Below are 12815 nucleotides of genomic sequence, written 5' to 3'. Positions count from 1 at the left end.
GGCAGATTCATGACCGATAAATATAACCCAACATTAAAGATGAAAGTCTGCATTTTTAAGTATATTTTTTAAATCACATTTTAATGAGGTCCTGTGTGAATGAATACTAAAGCTAGGCATTTATTATAATTTGTGTCCTTGTCATGAAGTGCTCCAGAAATCCAGAGTTCTCTGTAGTTGACCTTCTAAGTATTATTGTGTTATATTCACTATCATTTCCTTCTCTGGTTTGTGTACTACATGTGACACCGCTCAGCTTTTCAGTGAACAGACAGCAAACATTCCCCACTCTATTTATAACTTACATTCTCATGTTCATCACATACATGCTATTTGTTGTACATTTAATCTGTAGACATGGTCTTAACTTTTATTTTCCTGATGTTGATTTTCAGAGTCTAAACGAATGTCATCAGTCAGTTCAGATAATTCAATCAGGAGAAAATAAATATCTCTGTATGCAGTATGTGTGTGTGCATTAATCTATTTTAACGTAAAATCCATTTTACTGTGTAGCAATTCAGACAGCAATGTCATTGTTTCCTGCAAAATTTTATAATTCTGTATATTTTTGTCCCTTAATATAATATAATATAATATAATATAATATAATATAATATAATATAATATAATATAATATAATATAATATAATATAATATAATATAAAGTGTTGAAATCTCTACACTGTTCTCCTGGATTTTTGGATGTTATATAATAATAATAATAATAATAATAATAATAATAATAATAATAATAATAATAATAGCATGATACATCACCTTTACAGTTAATATAATATAAAAGAAATCTAGCAAGAATATAAAATGAGTTATAAAGTTGCCTTTATGACAAGGGACATCAAATTCACGTATCTGACATATTATGATCCACCAAAACACTGACTATTTTTAAGTAAGTGTAATAGTTGCAGTATTGTGGGTGTTAAGGGGGCTTAATAACAATAATAAAACACAGAGACCAAGACGAGCTCTTCATTCCTTACATTACACTTACACCAGCCCCCCAATAAGTTTCTGCTCAATGTCCAGCAAAAATAAAAGTCCCTTAGAATCCATTTAAATATAATCATAGATTCCCCAAGAAGTCCCCAAGAAGTCCATTTATAAATATTATTAACAAAACATAGAATCGCATTCATTCGACTCTTACATAAACATTACCTTGAATTAAGAACCTAATATATGCATTTGTATCTCAGTCTGTCTGAGTAAATGACAAGACACCCATCCTGTGGAAAAATCCCGGCAAAATCTGCACATGGAGGAAGAGTTACATAGAAATAACCTTCAGGAAACAGATGATGAAAAGAGGAAGAATGTTGTATTCTAGCTGCTACTTAGAAACAGGAGACCATTTTGCCTTCTTTCTCTCTCAGTGTATATAAAAGATGGAGAGAAGCTCTCTCCTCCAGCACTCGATTCCTCTCTCCTGATCTCCGTCTCTCTCTGTGAGAAACCAGACCTTCTGCTAGGATGAAGAACCTGATGGCCCGGCTGTTTCTGATGTCTCTCTGCTCTCTTCATCTGGTGTTTAGTGGTTAGTATTAAATCTCTCTGTTAAACTATGACCGCTCTGTTTTTTCCTTTCTAATATCGACCAGAGTGAACACATCTGTATTGACCTCTACATAGCAGTATGATAATAATATTAATAACAGTAACAATAATGACCATCATCATCATCATCATCATCATCATCATCATCATCTTGTTTCAAAACTAATAAACAATTTTTGTTATTTCAGCTCCCACTAGTTTTGACCACAAGACTCCATGCTGTCCAGGCACAACTAAAATGAAGATTCCACTGAAGAACATTGTGAAACACTGGAGGACCAGCAGTGACTGCCCCATAAAGGCCATTGTGTGAGTATCACCTGCTTGGTACAAATATAGTATTTTAAATATATATGTATAATAGTTTGGGTGATTGGCTGATTTTTGGTTATTTGTTTGTTTGCATTAATCAAGCATTCTTTTATCTCTCTTTTTGTGTCACAGCTTTGAGACTCATAATAAAGAAAAGAACACTAAGAACAGATTCTGTTTGGATCCTACGGCCCCTTGGGTCAAAAATTACCTGAATGAACAACAACTTGGTGCGAAAGCAAGCATCTGAGCCTCAACATCAGACAGGATTTCAACACAGAACACTACATTATTATTATAACCTGTTTTGTTAGTATATATTTAGTTTAGTTTTGTTTTTACAGTTAATATATTCTCACCTCTGGGCCTCAGTGTGATGGCGCCACCGGGTGTTTATAAGAGTTTATTATCACCATCTGTGTCTTCTAACATGTTTAATAACCTATAAATCTATCAGTAAAATGGCATGAAGTGACTATTATACACGTGTAACATGTAACTGTTCTAATAAATAATTACACTATGCAATTTTATGTCCTGTAGAGTATTGTATTGTCTCGTGTCTTGCACATTATGCACTTTATGTAGCTAGGACAACTTAGCTCTGTATTGTTTCATATAGCACCAGGGTCCTGGAAAAACGTTGTGTGTACTGTGTGTGGGATCATTTTTTAGGCCTATATGAATTTGTGTCATTGTGATAGGATGAGGTGACATCTTCATTATTAGTTTTGAACACCATTTCTGTTATCGGTTTAATGAAGTAAGTTTTTAACAAGACATTTATATTTACATTTCTGGTATTTGGCAGACGCTCTTATCCAGAGTGATGTACAATAGTGCTTTGAAGTCTCTATCAATGAATACATTAACACCGGGTCAATAGGTCACAGACTTAGGACACCATCAGCCCTAAATACTTACAACAATGCATAAAACAAATAGGGGAAAAATAAGATCTAGTTTATGTGTTTCAGGAAGAAGAAGGTCTTCATCCGGCGTTTGAAGACGGTCAGTGACTCGGGTGTATGGACATCTAGGGGAAGTTGGTGAGTTGGTGTCAGAACAGAGAAGAGTCTAGATGTATACCTACCTCGTACCCTGAGAGATGGTGGGACCAGTCCAGCAGTGCTTGTAGATCTGAGGGAGCAAGGTGCAGTGTAAGGAGTAATAAGAGCTTTGAGGTCAGATGGAACTGATCCATTCTTGGCTTTCATGGCAAGCATCAGTTTTTTGAATCTGATGCAGCTTCTGGAAACCAGTGGAGATGCAGCAGTGGGGTGGTGTGGAAGAACTTAGGTAGTAAGTCACACATCTGGATAATTTGCAGAGGATAAATTGCATTCAGAGACCTGACCATAGAGAGCTTTGAAATGACCGGAGAGACTGAACAAGCACCTGAGCAACCTGTGTGGATAAAAATGGCTGAATCCTTTTGATGTTGTACCGAAGAAACCGACGTTGACTGTCCATGTTTAAGACAAGAAGGACGCATTGTTTAACTGTGGATCCATCAAGCATGAACAGTCTTTGTGTAGCTAATGAATTAACAGTAACATCCTTAGTATCGCAAGTCTTATCAGAGACAGATGGAGTCCGCACTCCTCCTACTTCAACTCGTCTAAAGTTGATGTTAGAGTCAAGCTCAGGTAGACAGCTCAGAGCAGTGTTAGTTCTGTGGAACATCTACAGCTGAAGTCTGGGAGAATCTGTGCATTGTTAAAGCATATTGATAAAGGTTTGGAGAAAATCAAGTTCACCCCAGCTCAAAGCTAAAAAAAGTCCAAATGCATAAATTAGCTATAAGCTAATGTTTTATATTAAATCTGAATGGAAAATGTAAAAGTAGAATATAATGATGTTTAGGAAAATCCCAAACTTTCCACAAAAGAAAAATTGGTGACTTGAGGAGTTAGGCTGATGCCATCATGTGTGATCAGAAACATAGATATAGACGCTGAGCTTTGAATCTGAAGTTTGTGGGGTTGATGAGATGTTTCATGTGAGCACCTTGTCATTTGTACTCAGCATTGACGTCAATAAATGTTGGTACAGTAAAGCGGGTCAGTATTGAAGGAAGGATAAATACAGAGAAGTCATTAATGAAAATCTTCTCGTTTGTGACCACAAGTTCCACTTTTCAATATATCAGTGAACAGAAGCATACAGTCAAGACAATATCTGAATATTAACCCTTAACTGACCCAGCTAAATACCAGACCTGAACCTGAAGAGAGCTGAAGATGGGCTTTTACATACTCTGCCTTTCCAATCTGATGGAGCTTGAAAGGATCTGCCAGGAAGAATGAGAGAAACTGCACAAATCCAGGTTTGGAAAGCTTGTAGAGACTTACCCAGAAGCCCTGAAGATGTTCCTGCTATTAAAGGAGCCTCCAGAAAATAATGAATACATATTTAATGAGATTTCAGTTTGGGATTTTTGATGAGTATGCAATTTTTTTATTGTTATTGTGAGGAGATTTATGAGCAGAGATGTCATTTTAATCCATTTTAACTAAAATAAAATGTAAAATAAAATCCTTTTTACTGTATAGCATTTCAGACTGCATTTTTTGTGAAACTCTATAATTGTTTTAAGTATTTTTTTGTCCTTTAAACAGGGAATGAATATAACACAGCATGAATAGACAGAGTGTTTACCTGATTTTAATATAAAAAATATATCACATTTGAATAAAACTCTACAGAGGTCCTGTGTATGAAATCTCAAACTATGCATTTATAATAATTTGTGACAAGAATTCTCTGTAGTTAACCTTCTGGGTATTATTGTCCGTATTCACTGAGTCCCACGAGAATCACTTCCTTCTGTGTCTGTGGTTTGTATACTACATGTGCTCAGCTTTTCGCTGAACAGACAGCAAACATCCCCAACTATTTATGGCTCATATGCACAATGTATAACAGAGTGTTATGTCATTGCTTATTGACCTTTCTTAGAAATATTATTTCTCCGCAAAGTTTTGTTGTTTATCTTCATGTATTCAGTCTGAGATTGTACAATTACAAAATTCAAGTCAAGAAGCTTTTGTTTTCATTTAAACTGTATATAGCTGATTCAGTAACCGTGAAATGAGACAATGTTCAAAAATAAGAGAAGAGTAAATAAAGGGTTTCTTGTAAACATATAGACTTCTGTAATAGCAGCAGTTGAAATGTGTGCAAAAACAGCAACAGCAGCAATTGAGTAAATGTGCAGCATGTAAACAGTTATAATATGGATGGAGTTATAGACATGGATGAATATTGAATTGATTTGAGTGTTTGAGTTTCGAGATCAGATCAGTTCACACAGTTGAGTGTGTGTGAGTTGATATAATTCAGTTCTGGGTGTTGAGGAGCCTGATGGCCTGAGGGAAGAAACTATGCAGTGGTATACATGTGGTGTAAATGTCCATGATAGAGGGGAGAGAGTACAATAATATCCATGATAATATTCGTGATAATATCCGTGAATATCTGTGATCCATGAAAAAGTACAATTCCCAAACCAGGCAGTGATGCAGCTGCTCAGGATGCTCTCGATGATCCCTCTGTAGAACATGGTCAGGATGGAGGGAGGGAGATGGGCTTTCCTCAGCCTTTGTAGGAAGTAGAGATGCTGTTGTGCTTTCTTGCTGATGGAGCTGGTGTTGAGTGATCAGGTGAAGTTCTCCACCAGACAAACTCCAAGAAATTTGGTGCTCTTGACAATCTCCATAGAGGATGTAGGAAATTTTCATTTTATTTTATCTGTCTATAACAGGAGTTAAAAGTAAACAATTAATTTATATAGCAGCTATTTTTGTCTCTTGAACAGAGGAAAATGCATAAAAAGTGCTGTATGATTTGGATCTAAAAGGACTTCTTTATGAGTGAGTGTGAGAGTGAGTGAGTGTGAGAGTGAGTGAGTGTGAGAGTGAGTGAGTGTGTTCTTTAAAGATGAGGTTGTATTCAGTTTTAATTTCAAACTAACTCCATCAGCTTGGCTGATATTTATTTACCTGATTGTATATCACATGTAATCTGAATTACTGAAAGGTTAAATAAACATTCGGTCAAAATGATTTGAAAAGAAATCTGCAACATCTGCATATGGTAGATGATTTACACTGAAATAAGGTTCAGAAAACAAGAAGAGAAGAGGAAGCATGTTATACTGCAGCAGGAAGACTTGTACTCAGAAACAAGAGAACATTTTTTCTTTCTCTCTTTCCCAGTGTATATATAAGATGGAGAGAAGCTCTCTCCTCCAGCACCCGACTCTTCTCTCCTGATCTCTTACTCGGCTCCGTCTCTCTCTGTGAGAAACCAGACCTTCTGCTAGGATGAAGAACCTGATGGCTCTGCTGTTTCTGATGTCTTTTTGCTTTCTTCAGCTGGTGTTTAACGGTGAGTATTAAATCCCTCTTTTAATACTGCATACTTTTTTTTCTTGCATTGTGAATACAGAGAACGATTAATTATGGATTGGGAAATGAGCCGCTACAAACTGAATTCAAATTTGCAAATAAAGGTTTGGAGTTGAATTTGATCAAGATTCAAGATTCAAGATTCAAGAAGCTTTATTGTCATTTCAACCACATATAGCTGACGCAGTACATAGTGAAATGAAACAACGTTTCCCCAGGACCTGGTGCTACAGAAACATACAACAACAAAGAGATCAACACAAAACAACAAACAACACCACAGAGCTAGGACAGAAGATTGTCTTAGCCACGTAAAGTGCACAGTGTGCAGCTATGTGCAAACAGAGCATAGACAAGACAGTGCAAAAGACAATAAATACAAGAAAGAGTAACTGCATGATTTCTGTACTGTAATATCGTCTGGCGGTCGTATACTAACACCACTGTCTTTGGCGTCAAGGGGTTTCATTTTTTGTGCAAGGTTTCAATTTAACTGTAAAATAATATATTATTAAAAATTGTGTTCTCTCGCTTTTCCCTCCGAATATCTGAACATATCTGTATTGTCTTGTAGGCAGCAGTAAGATTAATAACAACAACAACAATAACAATAATAATAATAATAATAATAATAATAATAATAATAATAATAATAATAATAATAATAATAATAGTAATCTCTATAAACACTGTTTTATCTCAGCTCCCACTGGTTTTGACCACAAGACTTCATGCTGTTCAAACATAACTAATATGAGGATCCCAGTAAAGAACATTGTTAAACACTGGTGGATCAGCAGCGACTGCCCCAAAAGGGCCATTGTGTGAGTATCACCTGCTTGGTACAAATATAGTATTATATGTTTGTTTTGTTTGTATTAATAAAGCATCTTTTTGTATCACAGCTTTGAGACAAATAATAAAGAAAAGGGAATTGAGAAGAAATTCTGTGTGGATCCTACTGCTGGCTGGGTCAAGAACTACATGAAAGCAGTGGATCAAAAAAACAAAGCCGCAGTGTCTCTGCAAACCTCACAGCCTCAGCAATAGTTGACTTTGACACAGAACACTAAATTAATATTTACATATCCACTGTCCTTATGGTGTTAATTACGAGATCAGTATCACCGTCTGTGTCATCTTTATGTTTGTTCCCATTTTAATTCCAATAAATGAAATATTGATGTACACGTCACATGCAACTATTCTAATAAAGACTCTTGCTCTGCAGTAAATATTATGGTTTTCTGCGAGTCATTGCTTTCTTAGCGTATTATTGAGATTGTTATAATGAGATAATTTTTGATTTTAAAACTTATTGATTTACATAACACTATACACATGCTGTATCTGCATCACACAGTTGTCACCCAAATGAGGATGGGTTCCCTTTTGAGTCTGGTTCCTCTCGAGGTTTCTTCCTCTTACCATCTAAGGGAGTTTTTCCTTGCCACAGTCGCCTCAGTCACCTCAGGCTTGCTCACTTGGGATAACATCTAGGACTGTCTGTCTATTTATCTGTTTATATGTTTGTTGTTTTCTTATGCCGTTTCTCATGTAAAGCTGCTTTGAGACAATGTTCTTTGTTAAAAGCGCTATACAAATAAAATTGAATTGAATTGAATAATTAGAGTCACATCCGGTCAGAGGACAAGTTCTTTTAATGCTGATGATATTCAGTAATATGTCCATGCAAGTTCTAACACACTTCCAGGAATTCTCTCATCATTCCAGAGATAAAGGTTTTAATAGCATGGCATTTCAAATCGAATGCTTTGGATGAGTCGAACACAGATGAAACTGAAGATCCAAGCCATGTCAAAACATAGATTTAGGCGAGGGTAGAAAAGCATTTCTAAAGTTGTTCAGAATGTTCAGAGAGACACATCTGGACTTTTTGTCCATCGGTTGATTAATGCCATCCATACAGTGAAGCATTGCAGTATTATGCTGTGTGGTGCTCCTCAGCAGCAGGGATTTTCAGACTGGTTAGATTGAAAGGAATGATGAATGCAGCCAAGTGAAATTTATCAAGAGAACCTACTCCTAAATGTCTACAACCTCACAATGCAGTTTCACCTTTTAGCAAGACAAAGTCTCAAAGCATACAGGCAAGACACTGCGGCCCAGACCTGAGCCTGACGGGAGATGAAGCTGGCAGATCCGGAAAAAAATCCTTATCCAATCTCGAGAGAATTCTTTCTGTCAGAAAGAATTATCTATCTATCTATCTATCTATCTATCTATCTATCTATCTATCTATCTATCTATCTATCTATCTATCTATCTATCTATCTATCTATCTATCTATCTATCTATCTCTGACTCATTGTGTGTACACAAACTGCCAAAAAAGGACATTTAACACGTTTTAACTAGCCAAGTGGGAAGTGATGGAGAAATGAATGTAAATCATTTCTAACCAATAACTACAGAGTTTATATTTAAAATATAAAAAAATTTCCTAGATTGTCTGATATGTAAGAAATAAAACAAGTGGAGAGTACTATTACAGTAAAAGTAAACGATGGCTCCATAATTATTGGAATGCTTCATAAAACAAATTAAAATAAATTCATACTTTAAAATGTTATGGTAATTGATATTCTTTTAAGACTCCATCCAGGGTGTATCCTGCCTTGAGGCCCGATGACTCCTGAGATAGGCACAGGCTCCCCGTGACCCGAGGATAGATTGGATAAGCGGTACAGACAATGAAATGAAAAAAATATTCTTTTAGGATAAAATTGCCAATTTTTGCAAATCACTGATTTGCAAAAAAAAATACTGGTGAGAAGAGAAAAAAGAGCCTCATGAGTCAAAATCCTTTAAATTGTTCTCTGTTCTGATGAATCCAAGCTTGAACTATTTGTCCTTGGTGCTCCTGTATGCCATGTTCCCTCAGTGGTGGTAGCACCCTGGTGAGAAGATATGTTTCATCAACAGGAAACTGGTCAATTCAGTTAAATTTATTTGAATAGCACTTTTAACAATGGACATTGCCTCAAAGCAGCGTTACAGAAATTTAGAAACATAATAAAAATGATCAAGGTTAAAGTTAAGTTACTTTTTAACATTTATCCCTATTGAGCAAGCCTGAGGTGATGGTGTTGAGGAAAAACTCCCTGAAATAATATGAGGAAGAAACTTTGAGAGGAACCAGGCTGAGAAGGGAACCTCATTCTCATTTGGGTGACACTGGAAAGGAAATGATGTAAATGAAAATTTTGTCCTTTCTTCAACAGTTTCTAGTCATGAGGTCAGGTTTTTGGACCTTTGTGGAGTCTCTTAGACTGACGATACATCATCACTGAACCATTTCTAAACCGCTGCTTTATGGCGCTTTCAATAAATCTTTAGCCCACAGTTTAAAGACAAAATATCCTTCACTGCTTGTGTCAGTGATTTGAATACATTTACTTGCATAAAGAGTTCCAGAGGTTTCCTGTAGCTCACTTTTCTAGAGATCATTGTCTGTCTTCACACTTCCTTCTGCTCTTATGCTCTATAAACTGCATAAAAAATTTTCTTCCGAGCTTTTCACTGAATGGACACAGAAAAGTCCCCAGTCTATTTCTGAAGGAAGGAGGAACCTCGCTGTACTGAAAACCTTCTTGAAAATTATTAGCTTCCTGTTTCAGTTGTACTTGCGTACATGTTTATATAATCTGTCAGTCGTTCCCTTTCATAGCACATCCCATGTGTTTTATTTCTTATCATATCTTCTGGACAATAAACACTCGTTAGCCTGGTGTGTATACCACTATAATGATATAATGAATTAAAAATTAGGAGACTGTGCAAAGCAGAGGGACAAGAATTTGGAATTACATTCAGGAATGGTCAGGAATTTTGGATTTATTCACATTTAAAACACAAACAAACAAACAAATAGTACAACTTAGAGTCTAACAGCTAGGAGTCTAAGCATGAGCTATGGATATGAAACTAAAACTATGGGAAGATCCACCATTACTGATTTTTTAACGTCTGTCTATATGTGGCCTTGTGGTGGACTGGCGACCTGTTCAGGGTATACCCCTGCCTTTCACCCAATGTGTGCTGGGATAGGCTCTAGCAGACCCCCGAGACCCTAATTAGGCATAAAGAGGGTATAGAAAATGGATAGATGGATAATTTTTTAATCGTTATTGCAAGACATAACAGACAACACAAAATATATAACTGCCAAACAAATATGTAACCCTAACATAAATAAATATATAATAAAACTAAGCACCATCAAACATTAACCAAAATTCAGCTCAACATAGCCTTAAAAATGTTCTGCATGTTAACAAATAAATAAGTTGAAAAGTCAAGACATGTTATAAAACAAATCAGCCCTGGTTGGAATTTTTTGGCTGTCTGTTTTATGTAAATGATCTAGAATAGAATAAGAGTAAAAATATTTATATTGGTGTATATACCAGAACTGGTGCACATGTCCTATTAAAAGCGTCTATTTAAAAGAAAGAAATTTTATATAGAAAGATTTTAAGATATTTTTCTTTCTTTTTTTGGTGTGTATTCTGAAATGGAAGGATGACCCCTTCCTGTTCCAACATGACTACACACCAGAGCACAAAGCAAGGTCCATAAAGACATGGATGAGCGAGTTTGGTGTGGAGGAACTTGACTGGCCTGCACAGAGTCCTGACCTCAATCCCATAGAACACATTTGGGATGAATTAGAGAGGAGACTGTGAGCCAGACCTTCTCGTCCAACATCAGTGCCTGACCTCACAAATGTGCAAAGTCTTGTGGAAAGCCTGCCCAGAAGAGTTGAAGCTGTTATAGGTGCAAAGGGCGTGACAACTCCATATTACATTCATGTGCATGTAAAGGCAGATGTCCAAAAATCTTGTATATATAATTATTATATTATATTATTATATTATTATATTATAATGTATATATATATAAATTGAAACAGCAGGGAAATTAGTTGACATTGCTGTTTTAAAAATATATAAATATTTAAAAACTGTATAAAAATAAATCTAATGTTAGATTTAAATGCTGCAGAAAAAGAAGAAAGAAGTTCCTTTTTTTCTGCAGGCTTTATTCAGCCTGGAGATTCAAAACATTCATAACTCTACACTGTCCATCACAGCCGACACATTTATACACAAAATCCGGATACTGTACATTTGTAAACTACATAATGTTATAAATAACATATCTGCACAAATCTGTACATTCAGTTAAACAATTACGTTTTCTAAAACAATTTCATTTCTTTTTCTATATGTCTACTTCTGTATATAGTGCATTATGTAATTTTCTGTTTTCCTTATATTACTGTTACATTCCATCTCTACTGTGTATGTCAGGAACTGCAGGGACAATTCCCTGCCAGACCACTAGAGGGAGTGCTGTCTGGTATATTGCTATACCTTGTCACCTGTTTCCAATTTGCTTCTAATGTGTTGCTTTATTTATACCTGCCCTCTTGTGCCTGTCTTGGTCAAGTCATTGTTTTCAGTGACGCCCTCGGGTATTTGTGTTTTGTTTATTTCATGTTATGTTTGTTGCATTGCGTGGTTTGCATCATTTTTAGTTAATAAACACAAGGACTGTTTTTATCCTGCACTTGGGTCTGCATCCCTCCGAAACTTGACGGTGTGTCTGCACTTTCTTCTGCACAGGAAGTCTAATTCCTTATGTGTGTAAAAAATACTTGGTAATAAAGCTCTTTCTGATGCCTTTCATGGGCCTGAACAACCTCATTTACATTTCTGTAGCAGAGCAACTTACATTTTTATCTTATTTTATGCAACTGAGCAATTGATAGTTAAGGGCCTCACTCAGGGGCCAGCTTGGTGGACCTGGGATTCAAACTCACAACTTTTCGATCAGTTCCCAGCACCTTAACCACTAAGCTACGACAGCCTCCTACCCTGAACCTTAATGAAGGTTTCTTTTGAAATTGTGAGTCCATCAGAGGGCTCTGTTTATCCTGAGGATGATTTGCAGCAAAACTGACCCACAATCCTGCAAAAGCAATATCTTCTTACGTGACACACCTCGAAGCTTTACTGTAACAGCTTCATAACAAAGTGCTAATGTTAATCTGCGTCTCTGTGTCCCAATACTTTTATTTTATTTTTGTTTACGCTTATGAATGCATACTTTTTTTGTTCATGTTTCTAACTTCAATGGCAAAAGAGTGTGTGTGTGTGTGTGGATAGGTGAGTATTATGTGACCTTACACACTTTTCCTGTTACAGAATGTCCCAAGAGGTTTTTTTCCCCCCAATATCCGCCTGGTTTCCCCTTCAATCAAAATTCTAAGTATTATAACAGCAACAACACTGTCATCACTTCCCTTTTTTTCTGCTTTGGCTGGTTGGCTATATGTGAAAGTTCTGAGAATGACAAATGCAAATTATCTTTCAGTTTCACTTTTGCTATATCGATTTCTGTTTAAAAAAAAATAAGTCAATGTAAAAGAAAGGCAGTAAAGCAAGAATTTTTTTTTTTTTTTTAATCTACTTTGTGCAGTAGTGC

General features: G+C 36.0%; 2 protein-coding genes across 2 annotated transcripts; both read left to right on the top strand.

Moving 5' to 3' along the window:
• The first annotated feature begins 1398 nt into the window (after positions 1 to 1398).
• LOC131358045 (C-C motif chemokine 3-like 1) lies at positions 1399 to 2399 on the top strand. Its single transcript, XM_058397537.1, has 3 exons — positions 1399 to 1558; positions 1767 to 1887; positions 2023 to 2399. Exons 1-3 carry the CDS (start codon positions 1495 to 1497, stop codon positions 2138 to 2140), a joined length of 303 nt encoding a protein of 100 aa, XP_058253520.1. The 5' UTR covers positions 1399 to 1494; the 3' UTR covers positions 2141 to 2399.
• A 3711-nt stretch (positions 2400 to 6110) lies between these two features.
• On the top strand, positions 6111 to 7544 carry LOC131358044 (C-C motif chemokine 4-like). Its single transcript, XM_058397536.1, has 3 exons — positions 6111 to 6282; positions 7006 to 7126; positions 7208 to 7544. The coding sequence occupies exons 1-3, from the start codon at positions 6219 to 6221 to the stop codon at positions 7350 to 7352; spliced, it is 330 nt and encodes a 109-aa protein (XP_058253519.1). The 5' UTR covers positions 6111 to 6218; the 3' UTR covers positions 7353 to 7544.
• Positions 7545 to 12815: the final 5271 nt, after the last annotated feature.

Source organism: Hemibagrus wyckioides, linkage group LG08 (genome assembly GCF_019097595.1).
Source record: "Hemibagrus wyckioides isolate EC202008001 linkage group LG08, SWU_Hwy_1.0, whole genome shotgun sequence".
Lineage (NCBI taxonomy): Eukaryota > Metazoa > Chordata > Actinopteri > Siluriformes > Bagridae > Hemibagrus > Hemibagrus wyckioides.
This window is presented reverse-complemented; position numbering and strand designations above follow the sequence as displayed.

Coding starts and splice junctions, on each gene's coding strand:
- LOC131358045 (XM_058397537.1), top strand. CDS start 1,495: ATGAAGAACCTGATGGCCCGGCTGTTTCTGATGTCTCTCTGCTCTCTT. Junction 1,559..1,766: donor TCTTCATCTGGTGTTTAGTG/GTTAGTATTAAA, acceptor TTGTTATTTCAG/CTCCCACTAGTTTTGACCAC. Junction 1,888..2,022: donor TGCCCCATAAAGGCCATTGT/GTGAGTATCACC, acceptor TTTGTGTCACAG/CTTTGAGACTCATAATAAAG.
- LOC131358044 (XM_058397536.1), top strand. CDS start 6,219: ATGAAGAACCTGATGGCTCTGCTGTTTCTGATGTCTTTTTGCTTTCTT. Junction 6,283..7,005: donor TCTTCAGCTGGTGTTTAACG/GTGAGTATTAAA, acceptor GTTTTATCTCAG/CTCCCACTGGTTTTGACCAC. Junction 7,127..7,207: donor TGCCCCAAAAGGGCCATTGT/GTGAGTATCACC, acceptor TTTGTATCACAG/CTTTGAGACAAATAATAAAG.